General features: G+C 53.8%; 2 protein-coding genes across 2 annotated transcripts in view; both read right to left on the bottom strand.

Moving 5' to 3' along the window:
- LOC122392835 overlaps positions 1 to 1,435 on the bottom strand; it is a 28,725-nt gene extending 27,290 nt beyond the window's left edge. The window contains exons 1-2 of the mRNA XM_043388146.1: positions 1,364 to 1,435; positions 500 to 1,153 (exon numbers count right to left, since the gene is read on the bottom strand). Coding sequence (XP_043244081.1) covers positions 500 to 1,153; positions 1,364 to 1,435 — 726 coding nt within the window. The remainder of the gene's footprint in view (positions 1 to 499; positions 1,154 to 1,363) is intronic.
- Positions 1,436 to 2,753: 1,318 nt separating this feature from the next.
- The window catches only part of LOC122392833 (nesprin-1-like), a 108,011-nt gene continuing 90,030 nt past the window's right edge, over positions 2,754 to 20,734 (bottom strand). The window contains exons 106-121 of the mRNA XM_043388145.1: positions 14,835 to 14,999; positions 12,971 to 13,141; positions 12,464 to 12,604; positions 12,012 to 12,178; positions 11,553 to 11,706; positions 10,994 to 11,329; positions 10,339 to 10,784; positions 9,844 to 10,018; positions 9,492 to 9,596; positions 8,787 to 9,161; positions 8,441 to 8,587; positions 7,605 to 7,763; positions 7,066 to 7,278; positions 6,195 to 6,347; positions 4,317 to 4,427; positions 2,754 to 3,427 (exon numbers count right to left, since the gene is read on the bottom strand). Of these exons, the coding sequence (XP_043244080.1) occupies positions 3,311 to 3,427; positions 4,317 to 4,427; positions 6,195 to 6,347; positions 7,066 to 7,278; positions 7,605 to 7,763; positions 8,441 to 8,587; positions 8,787 to 9,161; positions 9,492 to 9,596; positions 9,844 to 10,018; positions 10,339 to 10,784; positions 10,994 to 11,329; positions 11,553 to 11,706; positions 12,012 to 12,178; positions 12,464 to 12,604; positions 12,971 to 13,141; positions 14,835 to 14,999 (3,135 nt within the window). The 3' untranslated portion in view covers positions 2,754 to 3,310. The remainder of the gene's footprint in view (positions 3,428 to 4,316; positions 4,428 to 6,194; positions 6,348 to 7,065; positions 7,279 to 7,604; positions 7,764 to 8,440; positions 8,588 to 8,786; positions 9,162 to 9,491; positions 9,597 to 9,843; positions 10,019 to 10,338; positions 10,785 to 10,993; positions 11,330 to 11,552; positions 11,707 to 12,011; positions 12,179 to 12,463; positions 12,605 to 12,970; positions 13,142 to 14,834; positions 15,000 to 20,734) is intronic.

Here is a 20,734-nt window from a genome sequence, read left to right as displayed (position 1 = left end):
TAGCCGTCGGCTGAAGGTGTGCCTGGTTGTCTCCCTTAGCCACCGGACTCAACGCAGACGGCTACCTCAACCCACACATCGCGTCAACAGGCCTCATTCTACCACACCCCAACCCATCGGGAATGCTGCGCTCGCTCTGGCACAACGGACTAACCATGGATTATCGCTACCTCTTTGACTCTGTCTTCTCTAACTCACCAGGGACGGATGTGCTGCTCACCCATCAGGGACCCTAATCCTATCATACGCTGACCACCCAAGGACCCTGTCCCTCACTTACCCGCCAGGGACGACAGACTTTCTGGCCTAGCAGATGTCCTTATCTGACCCACCAGAGCCGGTGCACTTCCCAGACCCACCAGGGGACGCTAACCCTCCTGACCCACCAGGGGACGCTGCCCTCCCTTGACCCACTATGGAAGGCTGTCCTTCCTGACCCAACATAGCCGCCTGTCCAGCTCGCCTATCTCACCAGGGAGCCTATCGTCGCCCGACCCACCTTCGATGGAAAGATGCGTTGCCAGCGCAGTTCCTCCAGCCGTTTCCGCAGGCCTGCCAGGTCGTCCACCAGGCTGTCCGCGTGTCCGGTCGTGTCCGCGTGTCCGGTGTTGTCCGCGGACACCGGCCGGTAGCCCGTGTCCGTGCTGTCCGCCCCGGGACTGACGGCCGGCGTCCGCTGCTGCTCAGAGTCCAGCTCACTGGAGCGCCCCCTGCCCGAGTCGGCGCTGTCCCGGCCGGGTGGCGAGAGTAGCGCCGGGTCCGGCTGACGCCGCTCCGACTCCGGGTTGTCCTCCGGACTCCCGGGAACAGTCAGAGCCTCAGAGTCGGCACAGGTGTCCGGCCGCTCCTCCGTCCGGTCGGCAGGCTTCGGGCTCGCCTCGGTGGTCGCGTCTAGACTGTCGGACGAGGGCCAGCTCTCGAGCTCCGGCATGTCTGAGGCGGTACTCTCTGCGTCCGAGCCGAGCGAGATCGGCCCGTCGCCGCCCGCAGCGTTCCCCTTGTCGGGGCGCGGCTCGGCAGGGGGGTCGGGGAGGCGACTCGGCTGGCCGGCGGGCGGTGGCGCCGCCTGTCGGGCGGCTACCATGTCCTCCAGAACTGTCAGCCGCAGCACCAGCGCCTCCAGCTCCGACAGACAGCGCTGGACCGACTCCATCTGAGCGACAGACAGACCGCCGTCAGCCGAGCCGCGGGGGCTGTACGGTGTACACACGGCGCAAACACTACAGGGAAAACACAATCACTGGGTGACACTCTTGTGGAGTGCCATACCCAGACTTCAAGGAAAGGTTCTGATACTTGACTTTGACCTTTGAATAGTGCGGTATTTCCCGTGACTGCCAGCCTCGTGAACCCGACTGCTCACCTCGATAGTTTCTGGCGGAGGCGCCTCCGATTCTGCGTCGTGGACGCCGCTCTCAGTCGCGGCCTGGAACATCACAGCGGCGTTACAAAACGAAAACGGCTATAGCTTCGAAACACGTCACGGCAAACGCCATCTGCAAGAGTTCCACATAAATAAAAGAAAATACACTCTAAAAAAAAAAACGATTCGTTGTATTAACTTTCATCAAGTGAGCGCGGCGCTTTTTTAGAAACCAAAATCCAACCACTTGTCGTTAATTCAAACAGTTGCGGCATTGCGTGGATGTAATATGTTTCTCTGGTGTGTTACACATGCATCTGTAGTGTACTTTATTCGTCAGACGGCAGCACTGGCGGGAGTTTCGTCGCTGTTTTAGCTGTAGGTAAGCTGAAGCGCCGTTCAGTCAGTTTAGCGTACACACTATCAGCTGGCATCGACCGTTTGCCCATTGTGTGTAGCCACAGGTTTAGCTCAGACAGAAGCCACTGCTCAGAATGGCAGGCTGGTCGAATAGGGGATGGGCATGACAATCCAATTAAGCTGGAACGCCGAAATAGTCTTTCATTCGAATAGAGGACTACGAATTTTAACTCTTAAGATACCAAGCAATATGTATATCTTATCGAGGCTCTTAGAGTGAAAATTTGTCAGTGCAAAGCGAAGTCGACGTAAAGGGCAATGGCAACCATTTTCCATTTCAGTCGCGGTAGTAATGTAGATTTACATTTCAGGCACCCGTAAAACCGGCACGTCACAATCATCACGCGATTTATCTGTTAATTTCTTAGTCACAGGGACAAATCTCTACGTCAACTGGGTCACTCGCTAAACTACACAAAGCCAGCGCGCACACACACACAAACATACACACGGCAGTACTCTACGGGAAGGCGGCGGAAGCACTCCAAACCTAGCCTGGAAAACAGGGGAAGGCAGCAGCAGCAGCTCCCAGCTGAGCTGACGGTGACGTGCGGGGCCAGGCGTGGGGCAGCGGGGACGGGGCCGGTGTGGGGCAGTGGGAGGTGGCCGGGACAGGGCAGGACGGGGAGGCCAGACCACGTCTCGCGCGCGTGGCGATCACAGACCGCTCGCTGACACGGGCCGGCGCGCGGCGGTCCGGACTGACAGTGTCCGGCTGTGGCAGAACGGCGCGCGGCTCGGTCCCACTGCCGGCCGGTCCGGAGGCGCGCGCGGCGCACCGAGAGGGAGGGTTAGTGATCACCGATCAGTTACGGCAGGCGGGCGGACGGCAGCCGACGGACGGTTAGTGCACGCGGCATCGACAGCCGACGGCGGGCGCACCTGGGCGGCAGCTCCTCCTGCTCTTCACCGCTCCTCCCATCTCTCACCACTGTCGGTCCCTCGCAGCCATCCTTCCTGACACTCTACCGTAGACTCTGTGTATATTCTACCTGAACGCGCTCAGACATGCACCCTCAGGGCGAGCTGGGCGGCAACACAGGGCCGGCCTGCCCACGGAACACACGTGTATCACAAACTGAGCGGACGGGCCGGACCCCGCTCCGCCCGCGCCCACACACGTACGGGGTCACGACACAAAGAGCGCTCACAACCCGGTACGGAACCCCGACTGTTTTGAATCGCGTCCATGGTAACGCCATTAGGAGCTAGCCGGCCGAGGGCGATATACAACGCCGAGGGGCTAAATTGCCCTGCCGCCAACTTGCACCTTGCAATGCATCGATCGACGTTCGTGCACAGCACCACCGAGCGCCGGCTTCCTAGCCCTCCCTTCCCTTCCCTTCCCTCGACTGGCACTCCGCTCATGACATTACAACCACCATGCACTCACAGGCTCTATCAAACGACAACGTTCGCCTGTCGTCTGCCGCGCAGGGCAGACTCGCGCCGCACTGAACAAAGCTCTCCACACAGCAGTCACTCGAAAAGGCACCGGTCGGCCGGCCTGCGCGCGCTCTCTCACAGTCAAGGATTGGCAGGCAGTGGATCGGGATCAGGTTTACCGCGCTGTATCAACAGTTTAATGCGCTCATTCCTGGCGGTGATCTTGGCGTGCAAGCTTTTGATACGCTCTCGACAGTCCTGTGAACAGAGCAGTCGGTCAGCCGGTGCGCCGGCGGTGGCGGCGGCGTCCGGGCGCCGGCCGAGCGGCCGCTATCCGCCCACAGTGGCCACCCGACGCATGCCGTGCACGCAGCAGGCACTGAGAGCTCGGGCATACCGATCATGGCTAGGTGCTACTCCACCGCATGCGTTCCGGCCGGCCACTGTGAGCGTATAGCGGCTGATCGGCCGCCGCCTCCCCTGCACTGAGGCCGTCCAGGGGCCGCCGCCGCCGCCACAAACGGAGCCGAGCACTACACATCCAAGCCAGGTAGTGACGGTGCATGGTGCGGAGTGCCGTGCGCGGGCCGGCCGGCCGGAGACAGCCGCAGCCAAATATAAAAAGTCCAGAGACCCGACACCGTGACAAGGCAGGGCAAGAGCGTGATTCCCGTCCATGGCCCGGCCAAAAGCGCACAGAATCACCAGCAAAAGAGCCGCAGAAGCCAACTGCAGTGCGACCGAACGACACGCGTGCGGCCGGCACCCCATACGACAGGTGCGACAGAGACGAGGGACGGGAGCGCCCAGTGAGGGACAGAGCGACAAGGTGCGACATCCACCACCCAGAGGTGCGGCAGCCGCCCGGCTAGTGGCGGCGGGAGAGGGCGGGAGGCGGCACTGCGCCCACCTGGGCACTAGTCACAAAGAAGGGTGGGTAGGTAACTGATTTGACGTCAGGTGAGCCAATATACTTCCACCCAACTTAAGGTATGAACAAGAGCGTTCTATAATACGACTGATGCGTTGACAGAGGGGTTTGAACCCCGCTGTCTGGCCACGGGATGCGAAAGGTACCGCCTCGTCCACCGTAACCGCTGCCACCACCGGCGGCCGCCCTCCCCAGCCACTCGGCTCCCTCACTCACCTCCTGCTGGGCTAGCGCCGCGTCCCGGTCCTTTGCCACGTGCGCCGGCTGAGAGACTGTGCGCAGCTGCTGGTCCACCTCCAGAATCCGCGCGCGCAGCGTCTGGACGTCCTGTGGACACGGTTTGGTCAGAATCGGCGCCGGGAGATACCGGACGGGCGGCGCCAGCAGAGCGAACCGGGAGGCACTGAGGCCGGAAGGACGCTGTAGTAGGAAACATCTAAGGCTTCCCTATAACACTCACACGATAAGGTTTCGCGTCGTAAACTTTGTTGGCGGCGGCATGAATCCCGACGAGGATTAACTATACGATGCGGTGTCACTGAGATTGATCTAACCCGCTCTCCACTCGGAGCTATCAGTCTAACCCGGCGTCCACTCGGGAGTTGGGGGGGGGGGGGGTATCACGCCTATCTCCAAAGACAATGATTCTTAAGAGAAGGCCTATCTCTCAAGACAATAATTCCACAGAGAGGCGGGGAACATCGCGATAAGGCTTTAAAAAACACGTAATACTCAAAATTGACAGACACCTGAGAAACCAATAGTTTAAAAAAAGGCGATCCTTCGATGACAAATATTCAGCTAGCCTATTTATTGGCTAAACTTTTATTGTGATTCTATTCATTACTCGCAGTAAGAAAGCGTCCATATGCTGGAGAGCACTTTCATAAAATAAGCAATCGGTCGTAAGTACTCCCGGTAAACTGCCTATCGCGTTGGCATATAACTAGCAAGTGACTTCAGAATTGAGGACTTTCATGGATGAAAAGGAGCAGATTGACCCGGAGCTCAACATTCATCCGGCTTGTCGGCTCTGTGATAGGTTTTCGATAGGAGTTTTGACACCTACTGACAGGTGGTTGCGGGATAGCGGAGCCTAATCTCCCCGCTCGGCCACGTACCGCACACATGCGCCAGGTATGGCGGAGCAGGGCGCGCGCGTTACGCACGCAGCTGCGCAGCTGATCGCCGCTCGTCTGAGGGGTCAGCGCGCGCCGCCGGCTGGCGCGGCCGTCCCGCGCCGGAGTGTCCTCCGCCGGCCGGGCGTCCGGGGTCAGGAAACGGACCACGGCACCGGCCGCCTCCCGGGGATCCCCGGCGGGTCGGCGGCCGGCCGGGGAGCGCCGACCAGCAGGAGAGGCATTCCCCGGAGAGGCATTCCCCGGAGAAGCAGGACAGCGTTCGGATGCACTCCAGGACTCTGGCGAGCCCGCACGGCCGGCTGTCCAGGATTCAGGCGAGCGCGGCCGGGCGGCGGTCCAGGATTCAGGCGATCGCGGCCGACAGGCGGTCCAGGATTCTGGCGAGCGTGCCCGGGCGGCGGTCCAGGATTCAGGCGAGCGCGGCCGACCCGCCGTCCAGGACTCTGGCGATCGCACCCGGCCGGCCACACGCGCTGTCGCGCTGTTTGAGGCCGATCGCCGTGTCCCAGCCCGGCCGGCCGAGGCAGTGTCGACAGAGGAAGCCGAGGATGAGGAAGCCGATGACGATGTAGATGATGCTGAGGAAGGCGAAGTGTCGGGCAGCGGTGGCAGGCTGCTGGACCGGCGGCGCGCCGGGCCGAGCTGAAACAGGCGCGTGCACCGGGGTACAGGATCACAGGACTGTGGCATCATGGGGCGGTCTGATCGGCCAGGCCAGAGTCGGGGCCACAGTCAACGTAGTGGAAACTGATACAAGACAAGGATGATGATTATAAGGAAGAGCAAAATGTGGAATTCGGGTGCATAAATGTATAAATCCTCCTCTGCTGCCGCTCCCCCTTTTGATATAACTGCTCTAGGTACGGGAGACGTAGGAGCGTCCCTTGCTCACCTTTAAATCTTAATTGATACCGCTTCAATTCGGCTGAGGGGAATGGATGTCCCTGCTTACCTGTTGGTACTGCTCCAACTGGGCAACACACACGCCAAGTGCCTGGCAGTGCTGGTCAACGGTGGTCTGCAGTGCGCGCAGCTCGGTCTCGAGCTCCGCCCGCCGCTCCTCTACCACCGAGGCGCCGTCGAAGTAGCCCGAACGGAAGTGGACCTGACGACGGACGGGGACGGTCAGCCCACTGAGCGTCCGCGGCGGATGACACCCCGGCTGTGACACCCCCAGCGGGTGGGGTCACCCTTTTACACGGCGGGTCGGCGCCACTCCCCTCACCCGGCGGTGAGGTGACGATTAGCCGGTCAAGGGCCGCTATCAGTCACCGCTGGTCCCTGATAGCGGGACGGGAGGCCGGTGTCTGCCTCTCACCACTGACACCTGACCGCGCCATTCAGATAACAAACACAATATCACATTGATCGTGGTTATCAAATAACCTTGTCAAAGACAGGTGACCCCTAAGAATGAGCGCTTGAAGACCGCTGATTCCGTATCTCGAGGGTTAGCAATGTCCGGTGGCGGCAGACAGCCCGGCCGCGCCGAACGGCCATTACGACGGAAATGCCTGAAGCAGGGAGAATTTACCGTCCCTGCCTTTTCATTGCTCGCAAAAGAACGTCGTTCAGAGGCATCTGAAGGTTACTGACGACAGCAGAGGAAAATATGAACAGGAAGACAGAATTAGACTAAGCAGTGAATCCGGCGTCGAGGGGATATTGTCGAGTCAGCGATACATACGAAGACGTTCAGCCACTGCAAGCACCGTGGCCAAACGTTAGGTCATGCTTATGTCGGGTCTTATAATGAGCTGAATTAGCGCATCTCTTCATCCCTCGTGAGCGCAGCCGGTCCGTCGGCGGTCGGTCCCACTCACCCCCAGTTTGTCGACGGCCATGGCGAGCCGCGTGCGCTGGATGCCGTTGTCGCTGGACATTTTCTCGCAGAAGGCGAGCTGGTCGCGCAGCGGCCGTCGGCGCGCCTGCTGCGACTCCAGCGCGGCGCGCGAGGTGGCGCACCACGCGTGCACGTCCTTCATCTTACGCTCGCACTGTTCCCACTCCTCAGTCATTTCCATCAGCAGTGACATCTGTCCGCGGAGAGGGACAAACGACGAGCAATAACGATGCAACGTATTCCAGACACAAAACCAACCGCCGGGCACAGAAATTGTGCTTGTTATGTTCACACAACCATTGGGCGGAAGCATCACTGATCAGCCTTTTTTGTTATCAACTGGTGAGGATGCACGGCCACTTAAGCGCACCACGCTCAGAATAATCGCTGCTGAGAGGCTCGGCCCAGTCCTGCCCCGACCGATTATTCAGTCCCACCTCACCCCATTGTATCATCTTGTCCACTCAGACAGTTCATCCCAGCCCCTCCCTCCAGCTCTCCACACGCCCCGCCACTCACCCTCTCCTTGAGCAGGGTCTCGGTCTCGATCTTATCGTGCTCGCACGATGACATCCGCTCGGTGAGGGCGTCCACACTCGACGTCTCGCCGATACTCGACAGCTCGGTGGCCATCTCGTGCAGTTTGCGCGTCGCCCACTTGCATTCCTTCACAGCGGCCTGTGGAAACAGACAGAGGTGTGTTAGATAGATGGTACAGCCCTCTGCAGACTGCGTGGTAGGTATTCTTTTTTCGACAAAACCGAGAATAACGCGAATACTATGCTATCGGGCACTCAGAAATCGTAACAGCAAGATGCGCGAGACTCCGCAGCTTAGATTGACATTACCATCGTATGCATTTTCCATCCAGTTTGGCAACAAAACCCAAAAGTTTAGATTTGCCACCAAAACGAACTTTTACATTTTGTTGCCGCACAAGGCGTATGTTTTGTTTATTGATAGGCCCTATCGAAGGAGTGGAGCATGGCGCATCTATTTGCAGTGAGTTTCGACCGACTGATAACATGACTTTTGAATTATTATCAGTTTTGTCGGAAAAAGAATACCTACCACGCAGTCTGCTGAGGGCTGTACATCAGTCTAGCCTAAATGGCCAGCATCGGGGGTCAGAGCTATGTCGACCAACTAAAAAGTAAAACATCAAAGTGCATCCATAATCAGGCTTTCATAAAAAAACGTTTAAGTGACAGATCAAGATGAAGGCCTTGGTGATGCCCAAGCATTCCCTTGAGCCCAATTCAAAACAATGCTTCCTAATCAGTGAATGGCATGCCGTCTGGGTTATGATTCCGTCGACTTGGCTGTGCCGCACACGTGCCGCGCCGTCTCGTTACCTTGTACTCGTTGAGCGCATCCCTGGCCTCTGGCAGGGTGTTGAGCGTGCGCGGCTGCTGGGCCAGCGGAGCCTGCTTCTTCATCCAGTCGCGGACCGAGGCATGCAGCTCGATGAAGCGGCTCCACGAGTCTAACGACTCCATCACCTGGGGACGGGAATCAGTCAGTAGAGGGCAAGCAGATACAGAAACATACGGATAGAGCAGACACCGATCAATGCAAACACGAAGATAGAGACACGGTGCAAGCACAGCACAAACACACCCACTGTTCGTGGGTGGGGTCGCAAATAATCATATCGGCTTTCGCCCCTCCCCGTCACAGCCGCGGCGGGCGGCACCTCACCTGGGCGTGTCTCTTCTCGAGCCGCTGTCTGGCGGCGTCCAGCTCCTGGTGGCGCCGCTGGACGGCCTGCTGCACGTCGGCCCGCTGCCGCTGACAGCGCGCCCGCTCCGTGATGACGCCTGCCAGCCGGCTGACGTCGGCCATGGTGACGGCGGTCACCGCCAGCTCAGCCTGCAGCTCCTCGGTGGCGGCGCGCAGCTCCTCGGGGTCCAGCGCGCCCGAGCGCAGCCGCACGTCCAGGTCGCCCAGCCACTCCGACACCGAGCCGAGCCCGGCGCGGTACTCGGTCAGCACTCGGCCGGCCCGCTCCGTCTCAGAGTCCAGGTCGGCGCGCGCCTGCCGACACCCGTCCCAGAGCAGCTCCACGCGGGACACCTGAAAACGGTCCGTGCCGGTGCGGTCAGCGGAGTCAGAGACAGAGACTGAATGGATATAGCCGACGGACAGACTGCAGGCTACGCACAGACGGATACAGCCGGCAGTCTTATCGACTGTTAAAAAAATCACTTGATTGAACAACAACGGCGTCAGGCAGTCGGATCTCGAAGTCAGTTTCATTTGGTCCATTTCCCGCACTTGAATTGTTGGATACAATTTGCATTCCCATCTGCATGAATTGCTGGATACATATTGCATTCCCATCTGCCCAGGTGTGGCTGTGGGTACGACCTGTAATTCGTTCCCCAACCCTTTCCACCAGCCTACCTTTGCGGCGATATCGCGTGGCGTGCCGTGTTCGTATCGTTCCGACACCTCCGAACAGAGGGCAGTGACCTCTGAGCCGAGCGAATCTGACGCCTCCCGCAGACCCTGGCAACGCACAGAGAAACATAAAGGAGCGATGATACACACATGAGTCCACTCATACAATCAAGTTGTTCATTGGCAGAGCTATCACTACATAAAGTACTCGTCTCTTCATCAAAGAGGCAGTGCTACGCTCGGTAAACGATCCATCCAACCCGCTGCTAGCAATGAGCTCCCCTCTCACACACAATCCATCCGACTCGCCGCTCGCACGCTCTCCCCTCTGTACCTCCACCACCGGTTCGCCCACCTGCAGTCGCCGCGCAGTGTCCTCCTGGTCGGCTCCGTACGGGTCCAGCTCAGACAGCGCCGCCCGGTGCTGCTCCAGACGAGTGGCGGCCGCGTCCGCGCGCCGACCCGCCTCCTCAGCGAACGTGGCCTCGGCCTGCAGCTGCTGGTGACGCTCGTCCAGGCGGGACACGATACTGCGGACATACGAGGATGGATGAGGACATAGCAATTAGAGGGACATACGGACGCGGACAAAATTCATCCGACCAGTCCGGAAACCCTGGCGCTGGGTCATTCTTCGCTCGGGATCGGCACGCGACGGAAGGGCTGCCTTGTACCTCACCCAAAGCCGGTTGGAGGGTTACACCCTTTCACACTTCACCGTCGTTGCAAGCGCAAAGGAGCAGCATGGAAATACATACATGTGCGCCCAGACATGACTCTGAAGTGAAATATTTGAGCCAAAATAATCAACAAGCAGCCCCCGTCAGCAGCATCCGGCCCGTCCTCTCACCCGTCGATGTTGATCTGCAGCTGGTGGGTCCGCTCGGTCAGCGGACCGTGCGCCGGCGACTGGGCGCCCTGCAGGTAGGTGAGGAGGTCGGCGGCACGCGGCGCCAGCTCCCCGTGCCGCTGGCGCAGCTGACCCAGCTCTGTACGACACGTCTGGACCTGTTTGACCAGCGCGTGCCGGTCCGAGGCCGAGTCGGCCGGCCGCAGCGCCTCCACACTGTCCGAGGCCGCGTCTGCCGCCGACTCCAGGGAGAGCAGCTCGCGCTCCACGTAGTGCCACAGCTGGATCATGTCGTCCATGTGTGAGGCGGCCGAGTCGAGCCGGTCGGCCGCCTGGCGCCACTCGTCCTGCGCCAGGTCGGCCTCGGACGCGCCGCCCTCGCCGCCGGAGGAGCCGTCCAGGGAGTCGACTAAGGTGCGCAGCTCAGAGAGCAGCGGCAGCTTGGACTGAAAGTCGAGACATCATACCGTCAGTGCATCAGCGGCAATGGAAACCAAGTAGCCAGAAAAACGCCCCCTTCATAGCAAAGAGGTAAGCGCATGCCATGTACCCTCTTAAAAAAAAATCATAATCCGATGAAGGTTGTCAAGCAAAAACCCTTACATCTTGCAACTATAAGGTTCGGGCGGTGCCTCAGCCACCGTGCGTCACTTACATCTAGGGCGGCGCGTGCCTGTCGCGCCTGGGTGGCCGCCTCTCGGAGCGCCTCCTGGCTGGACGGCGGCGTCGGCTGGTGGACGGCGGCCGACAGCGCCGCGCGCACCTGAGCCAGCAGGGCGTCGACGCGCCGACGCGCCTCCAGCTGGCGGGCGGCGCCCTCCAGCAGCTCGGCGGCGCGCGCCACAATCGCCTCGTAGGAGACGACCAGCTGGCGCTGGTTGGCGTCCAGCTGGGAGCGCGGGCCGGGCGCCAGCAGCGGCAGCAGTCGGTCCACCGTGTCCTGCAGCTCAGAGACCTGGCCGCGACGGGCTGTCTCCTCCGACATCAGAGTCTGCGGGCGGAGGCCGGTACATCGTCAGAGGAAAGAGCCAGGGACGCGGCGGTTTCAGTCGTCCTTTCATCAGACAGCGTCTACTCGTATGTAGTATGATATATGGGACAGAATGTCAGAAAATCAATTCAAGCCCCGAGTTTGGCCCAAAACTGAAAGTCAGCCAGCCCCTCCTGTCCCCGTCTCTGTCATTCACTCAGCCCCCTGCCCGTCTGGCCCGTACCTGGCAGCGGTTGACGGCCTCCTGGCTCTGCTCGGCGTCTGTTCCCTCCTCCTCTGCCGCCTCCACGCTCTCTCCCACGTGACGGGCCCACTCTGACACCGCCTGTTTGGTGGAGCGGTACTGGTCGAGCAGGCGCCGCGCCTCCTGTAAGTAACTGTCGACGGGAAAAAGACCCGTGAGACAGGGGTCATAGCAAACACCGCATGGACAAGGGTGTGCATTCTGGCCGCAGCACATATTCAAATGAAGACAGTTCAAGATAATCACCCTCCAGTTCAGCCATTCTTCCTACGCATTGGAGACATAACTTATAGCAACTCGATGAACAGGGTTTCAGTGCCTCATAACACAACCTGAAAGAAATCAACTGCTAAACCGTAATTTTTCATAAGGTAGTGCGTTCCAGTGCGCTGTGATTTGACAGCGTGTTAGTGCCAGGCAAGTTAGTGCTCTCCGTACGTCTGTCTGTCTGTGATCTCGTTGGGCAGCGTCTGCAGCAGACCGCGCGCCTGGCTGAGCTGCTGCTGCAGGCCGGCAGGGAGCTCCCGGCCCGGACCCAGGCCGTCGGCTTCTGTGACCAGCTGCTGCAGCCGATCCAGCGCCGGCCGCGCCTCGTCACACAGCGTCTGTAGGGGCAACACAAACATGGTCACAGAACGTGGTGCACACCACAACCCACAATATACACCAATCAACATATCATGAAAGTGCAAGGTCTCAAACTGACATAGCTGCAACTACAAATCACGTCCAATAAGGACCGACATCAAAATACTTCCATGCTACAAATCGTTCATATTTTCTAAGTGCGATCACCTACAAATGACCAAAAAAGTTCAGAACTCCCCCCCCCCCCCCCGGGGCGTCTGCCCGTCTGTCTCTCTGACACATCCTTGGTCCGTGCGCCATACCTGGCTCTCGTCACAGTGCCGGTGGAGCTCGGCGTCGTCCATGGTGAGGGCGGGCCGCGACTGGACGGCCGTCTGTCGCTCGTGCAGCCAGTCCAGCTGCGAGGCCAGCTGGTCCGTCAGCGCCGCGTGCTTCTCCGCCGTCTGATGGATAGAGCCGAGGATTAGACGGTATTTCAGTGGAGGCACAAATTATTGGGCAGAGCTCGCTTGGTCGCAACCACGTCCCATCTGAGCGGAGTAAATGGCATGAGACGTCAGCACACCAGTCTGGAAAGTAGGCACTGAGTCGAAGGACTATTCCAACAAAACTCAGCAAATATCAGTATATAATGCCTAACAGACAACTCCCCCATGCTAACACTGGCTTTCTTAGGACATCAGCTGAGTCCAATGCTCACACTACGTAGCTGTGCCACTGCCACAAACGATAAAATAGCCATATCCCGCCCGACTCCCACAGACCACTGTCAAACAGCGAAGCCTGCCACCACTTCCCGCGTCCCTCACCTCCTCGTACTGCCTCCTCTTGTTCTCCACAGCCCTCTTGAGCAGCGTCACCTGCTGTTTGAGGCTCTGCAGCTGCTTCAGGATGGCGTTGCGGTCGCTGACGGTGCCCTCCTCGGAGATTTGCTGCCCCTTGTCCTGGGCGGCCGCCAGCAGCGCCTCGATGTCCTGAACCTGAGGTCACAGACACACACGATAGGTCAGTGATCGGAGTCGGGACGGGGTAGGCTGGATTGGAGCTAAACTGGAGTCTAGGTGGGTATGAAGCTGAACCGGGTCGGCTGAGGAAGCAATCTCTTGACAGGTCCGGGTCGAAGTGGGTCAGAGGCAAACCAGACCTGAGCTATCTCTGCCAGCCCCCGGGTTGGCGTGGGGTCTTTCTGGCCGCGTTCGGAGTTCGTCGGGCTAAGTATCTATCGTCGCGGTGAGTCTGACTCAGGCCAAGGTCGAGCTGGACCCATCATCAAAACTCTCGGGATTCACTCGGTTTATTGCCAGCCCGCGTTCAGACCGCACATTTTAGAAAAGCTAACAGACTCAGACTGAGTAGCTTTCCGATCAAATCCGGCGGGTAACGTGTCAACAGCTACTACACCAATCGGGCTACACTAGCGAGTAACACAGACTCAGAACGGATGAACTGACGACTGCTCATTGTCAATGCATATAGATCGGCATCTATTGGCTTGTGAAACGCGAATACTGAATAATACAACATTTCTATCTAACACAGGATATGACGAGACCGCTACGACAGATATCACTGCGACAACTGAAACGCACACAATGATTAAATGGACATGAAAACTCAGTCTCTAGTCTCGAAAGAATCCCTACACTTTAAAACGCCACCAGAGAGCGCTAAATCATCAAGACGTTTGGAAAACCCTTGCATGGGTTGACCATGCTTCTTTTCCATTTCAACTTTACTTCTGTCCATTGTCCATGCCCATAATCATGAATAAACGACAAACAAACAAACAAAACCAGGCCCTTATGCACCACCATTACAAAATATGAGGTTAATTCGAGAGGCTGCAGACTACCCATTCTGAGGGCTTTCACGCACAAAGAACAACTTATTCCGAGAAATAAAAAGGTGGGATAAACATAGCCAACAGAAAATTTGTGCCTAAGATTCTTGCCCTTCAGTGAGGTAACGCCTCGGGTTAGTACGCAGATATTCATATACAAGACAAGGGGGAGGGTCACGTTTGGAGCGCAGTCGGCTGCTGCTATATCAGAGGCCGGAGGGGGGGGGGGGCGGTGAGCGGGTCAGACGTGTCAGCGTCACACGGGGTCACAGCGGTCGGCCGTCAGCCGTCACACAGCGTCACGCGCCGTCTCGTTACCATCCGTGTGCACTGAGATACGCTCAGGTGTCGCAGAGAGTCGGGCAGCGGGAGCGGCAGCTCGGAGCCACCCTGCGGGCCCCACCGCCGCCGGGTCACCGGGGCGGAACGGGCGGGCGCAGTACGGGAGCAGGACGTGGGACGGCCGGCGAGATAACTGAGCTGGTGGCGGCTGATCTCAACCTTTCGCCACTATATGGCTACATGTGGGGCTAATAACTGAAATGTTCGCTATGCAAAGGACTCTATAAACTGGCACTAAGGACACGGCACTGGAACTTAGGCGTGTATGCACAGAATGGGTTGCGCTATGCGGGAGTTATAAACTAACAGAATATTCAAAATATGCGTTCAAACAAAATATGGAGATATGCACACACCTACCTACACAAAATTCCCCCGAAAAAAAAGATACAAGTTGAAGTGACAACAGTTTTCTATGAAAATGTTCGACAACCTCTACATATTATGCATGATGTGCCGTGTCAGCTCCCTCCAGAGCCGCGTGCACCTACCTTGGCGAGTACTGCCGAGTACTGTTTGATTTTGTCGGGGACCGGCCGGTCGGTTCGCTCCACGTCGGCCACCACGTCGGCGTGACTCGTCAGGAAGGTGGTGATCTCGGTCAGCAGGTGCAGGAACTGCTGGCGCAACAGCACCAGGTTCCGCAGCTTCGACACCTGGAGACGGCGGGCACGGAGACATGGCGGTGGTCAGACACACGGACAGAACTATTATCATCCTGTGGTGAGTCGAGTGGTGAGTCGAGCTTTTCAAGGGGATAGACGTGTTTGAAGATGCTCCGCTTTTTACCGTGTTTCATGCGGAAGGGATGCTAGTTTAGTGTTTAAATGTGTATGTAAATGTTGCTAATTTAACGTAGATCATTTGTATTGTTTTGTTTAAGCACAAAAGTGAAAGCTGTGCCTGCTCTAAGTCTTCAAAAATTGCATTTTTCTTACTTAAGAACATAATCGGGTGGGACTAAATGCTTACTTCGAAATCTAAGCTACGTTGCGGCATTGGCGGTTATGTGCGGCGTGTATGCCGCATGATTAGTAAGCGGCGACCACTAAATTAAAGACTCAAACGCTCCGACCGGTTCTCAATGAATAACACTGCATACCAAAAATGCCAACCGCTCTCGTCATAAGATATTTAGCTTTAAATAACTAGGTTATCTACATCATCATTTTGAACCAAATTAATACTTTCAACTTAACTCACTCATTCCTTCCTTTGTTGTCTCCAAACAGTCTTTCGATTGTCTGGAAATCGTATGCTAAAATTTAGCATTAAATCCCGTACCTGTATGCGACTGGTGCATATAAAGGCCGATAAAAGAATTTGAATAGGCTCTGGCATGTGATTTCCTGGCTACCCAAAAAAGTCTGTTTCAGTCTTGCTATCAAAACATGACCTCGCCCGCACAGGGGGGGGGGGTGATGCAACCCCCCTAAGGTTTTTCGCGAATAACTCGCTTAAAAAGCGGCTGATCGCGACGAAACTTTCAGTACCCTCGCATTGATCAATTTAACACCCATCCTGAAAATTTCATGACCCTGACCCAAATGACCTTTGACCTGTGACCTACTTTTCGAGACCATGTTTGGCCGGAACCGCGATTCAGCGTATGTCGGCTCGCATTAACAGCGCGTTTGCAGTCTTTTCGTGGTTTCAAGCGTTCAAACATGTGATATGATGTTGCCCCCATGCATTAGGGTGGGTGTCAAGGTCACCTGAAGGTCAGGTCAGGTCATTGACCTTTGGTGACCTCGGTTCACTTTTTCGAGTTTGACATGTTTCTAGGTCAGTTTTTTTCGAGCTGAATTCGAATTAAGCAACCACATGAACGTTTACAAAGTAGTTTTGGTGCCTTCGTAACATGTTACGAGGCTGTCAGAGGCGGTTGACACCTACTACAAATACCTGGCAGGACCTCTACTGGTTGACCTGACCTGACCTAGCCCGATCTGGCCTAAATGAATGAAGACATCATCTGTGATCAAAACTAGCATGATATTCGTGATCAGCACCCCGAAAAACCCTATACCAGCCACACTACGACGTTCTAACAGGTCCCAATTTTCCCGCCTTTTGGGTCATTGACCTGACCTGGAAGGTCAACCGATGACCTAGGACCTTAAAATTGGGTATCATCGGCTTTCTCTCGTCACGGGCAACACGCTCGTTTTTTCCGCGAAGCTCTAGCTTGATCAGGAGCGAAACGGCAAGGGGTTATACCTTATACGTTCGCGGCTGAGTATTAATTTGGTTCAAAACAATGATGTAGATAAGTTAGTTATTTAAATCTAAATATCCTATGACGAGAGCGATGGACATTTTTGGTATGCAGTGTTATCCATTGAAAACAGGTCAAAGCTATTGAGTTTTTAATTTAGTGGTCGCCGCTTACTAATCATGCGGCATACACGCCGCACATAACCGCCAATGCCGCAACGCAGCTTAGATTTCGAAGTAAGTATTTAGTCTCACCCGATATTTTCGTATTTGTCGAGGCGGACAGCTTGTTCTTGATTTTTAATCTGCACACTCGTGCACTCAGCAAGTCGAGGCACCTCTGCGCCTCTTGCTCCACTTTTTGAAATGGCAGCAAGCTTGAGAAATGTCAAAACAGGTTGTGCTATGAGCACAATCAATCTATCTGACGACGACTCGGATGACTCCATTGGAGGATTCGACATGGACAGTAAGCAATGGATCATTGCTAGAAAATCGAAGAAAAACAAAAAGATCGTTGGATCCGTACAGTCGCCTAGCAGCGAACCTCAGACAGTTAAACATTCTAATGGTGAAGAGATGAAAACGTGCAAAGGAAGATCTGATCAGCGTTGTGGAAAGCCGATAGAAGATGACAGTGGTGCGCTCTGTGTTACTTGCGGCTTTCTGTTCCATGCAGACTGTCAACAAATATGCGGGCCAGCTATGCAGGCACTACAAAAGTACAGTGTCCTATCCTTTGTCTGCAGCTTCTGTAAAACTGATAAGATAACTCAGGACAAGATGAAGCAGAACTGCACCGCCATCGAAACCAAGATCGCAAACTTGGAGCAAGCTATTGAGAGCAATACGAAAGCTCTCAACAAACTATTATCAGCCCACGAGCACGAAGTCAAGCAGGCAGTCCCTGCAGAAGCGCACACACTGCAAGCAAAAACGTATGCTGAAACAGTTCGAGGAACTTGTGACGAAGTTCTCAAGACAGTAACAGACAAGCTCAAAACCCTGACCAAGGAAGATCAGTGGAAGAGAGAAGAAAACATTATTTTGCACAACATTCCGGAAAGTAGGGCAGCTGACCCAGCGGCGAGACAGAGATACGACGAGGACAGCTTTGCAAACATAGTTCATGCTTTGCTAGGGGAATACCAAGATATCCAGACTGTCAAAGTATTTAGACTCGGCCGAAGGAATGACGCGGGTCAAGTTAGAAGAGATGGAACCCACACAGACAACACGACGAAACCGAGACTACTCCTTGTAAAGCTGACAAGCAAAGACGATGTGGAGCGACTGATGAATTTGAGATACTTCCTTAAGAACTCAGGCTTCGCGAACATTTATATGAGTCGCGACCTCCCACCTGAGGAACGTGAAATTCAACGCAAATTAAGGGAAGAGCTGAAAGTGAAAGGGAAGACCACCCACCGTATATTTCGGGGGCGTGTTGTCCCCAAAGGCCAAAGAGGGGAGGAGCTCTTTGAAGAAAGACAAGGAAGACGTTAAAGGAAGACAAGAATACAGCTTGATAAAGTTGATGCAAATAAGCCCAAACTCTATAAACATAGAGATTTTTAACACAGAACACCAGGGACATATAAAAAGCTTTGGTGCAAGCACTCCTGAGCACATTGAAAATTATGGAGTGTCCACAGCAGACTTACTGTGGCAAAACATCCCTGCCAAGAAGCAGACTGAATGAGTTGACTGAAGGATACTTCAATCATTTCCCTCCAATGTTGGTTTACCTGAGTAGCAATTGAATACGTATGTTGAGAGATATACTACAATTTACTCAACAGAAAGCACAAAGTACCTAGCTGACTGAGCAATGTGAGCCCTAGCTAGGTGCTGGTCTGAAAATAAGTAAATAAAGAGCATTGTGTACATTTTTTGGGAAGCATTTGGTATAATGGTCTTGCTGATTGAAATGACCCAGTTCCTTCAGTGATCATTCATGTGCATGATAACGGACTCAGATAAGGGCCTGCCTGCTTCTCCCACCTCAACCTCTTCTTAAACAATTACTGAATTGCAAGCTGTCCCCTGCTCAACTTAGCACCTGAACGTCTCAGTCATCTGCCAGCCCTCAGTCCCCAGCTACCCTAAAATCTGCCCTAATCCTTGTCAGTATCTATACCCTTGTCTCAACTCTCAACCTCTGGTAAATTGTTGCAATTCACATGGCTTATGCCTGTGGCTGATTTTGATTTGAACCAGCTAAACATATGTCAACTTACAGTTTATACATATAGCATACATCACCTCTCACACAATGAATTCAAATAAGAGACTCACTCAAAATACTCCTACTACACAGCACGTGCAAGGCCATCTATAGAAGGTACAGTCACTCTCCCGCCGACCAATCAGAGACAGATCCTGAGTGACGTCACCCCTGATGCTCGATAGGGGTACTCCATTCCTTTACAACGTAAAAATGACTAACTTCATTTGAAGATTGTTGGTGACACTCTACACATATCGCTCAACCATTGATGCCATTGGAAAGTCCAGCTAATTTTCTAGCGATAAAAAAGAGCAACAATATGCTAAGAAATGGCCGGTTTTGAAGATATAGACGATTTAAAAACCCTCTGCAGTTGAAGGAAAGCAACGTAAAAACGCATCGAGCTTATATTTTTACTATGAATAAATCATTTTTCAGTAAGTTTTTAGATATGGTATCGATTTATTCAACAACTTTATTACAATATTTTTATTACTTGGAACTTTATTTCAAAATAATATTTTCAAAAATGGCAACTGTTGGCAAGTAGCTTTGAAGCGATTGTGGCGCACCGCGCCATTATTGTCCTGAGGCCCCCATATGATGTCATCAAAAGTGGAGTGACATGGGCCTGAGCACGTGTTCTACTAATTTGCATATTCCTTATGAATGAGTAAAACGTATTTCGTCATCCGGATTTGTCTGCTTGCAAACATCACTTTTGTCTGTCCCTTCACTTTGCTCATTATTGATTACCTATACGGAAATTTTCTTTCATTATCTGTGATAATGCTGAAATCAAAAATGAGTTTTGAATTTTTAGGAAATATTTTACAACATTCCTGTTGAAATGTTGTATGTGATAGTATAATGATAAATAGAACCACAAATAAATAAATATATCACACAATTATTCCTCTTCCTTAGAGGCACCTCAACCTTTAGTACCACAAACAACTGGTGATACGCGTAGTTGCGCGTAGTACTTTGCGTACGTAGACTTTCCTATCCTATCTTTCGCGGCTATTGATACGCTGGCTGACGAGTCAACCGTATTCGATATCTATAATGAAACTTTTGATCCCTTCATAAATGATATAGGCAACATATCCACGACTCATTCCCAATATGATAAGGTGAGGACTAGCTGCAATTTTCATGAATGTATCAAATTTCGAAATCTTAACTGTTTTGAAAATAACATTTCAATCATTCATATAAATGCACGTTCCATGGTAAACAAGCTGGATGAAATTGAAACATTTTTGGCACAATTAGAACAAAAAATGGCATTTGTATGCATATCAGAAACCTGGCTTAATCCAAAAATAGAAAATAAGTTTGGCTTAGGGGATGAATATATGGCTTTCTACAAAAGTAGAGAAATTAAAGTAGGAGGGGGATCAGCAATTTTTGCATATGACAAATATTTCACTGGAATACAAAAGATAAATATACATGAGTTTAAAACAGCTGAAGTAGTTACACTACAGATCAAGAATGGAAACAAACCACCTTTCCTTGTTTGTCAAATGTACCGACCCCCTGAGAATGAATGGGAATTTCTAAATGAAATGGAACAATTTCTTGCCACCTTAACTTCACTTAATATGCTTGCATTCATTACAGGTGATTTCAATTTTGATTTATTTTCTATTAAAAATAATTCTGCTAATGAATCATTTTTTACATTAATGTGTAGTTATGGATTTTTGCCAACCATTTCCAAAGCTACCCGAATTACCCCAACCTCGGGTACTCTTATTGATAATATCTTTACAAATGACTTGTCCAAAGTGGTAGTACCAGGAATCATTTTAACAGACCTTTCAGACCATCTTGTAATCTTTGCAACTGTAAACATTGAAAATAAGAGATTGGAAAAGAAAAAACATAAAGTAAAAACAGTATTTGACTACAACAAAATTGAAACCCTCAGGGGCC

The sequence above is a fragment of the Amphibalanus amphitrite genome, unplaced genomic scaffold (genome assembly GCF_019059575.1).
Source record: "Amphibalanus amphitrite isolate SeventyFive unplaced genomic scaffold, NRLGWU_Aamphi_draft 000503F_arrow, whole genome shotgun sequence".
Classification (NCBI taxonomy): domain Eukaryota; kingdom Metazoa; phylum Arthropoda; class Thecostraca; order Balanomorpha; family Balanidae; genus Amphibalanus; species Amphibalanus amphitrite.
This window is presented reverse-complemented; position numbering and strand designations above follow the sequence as displayed.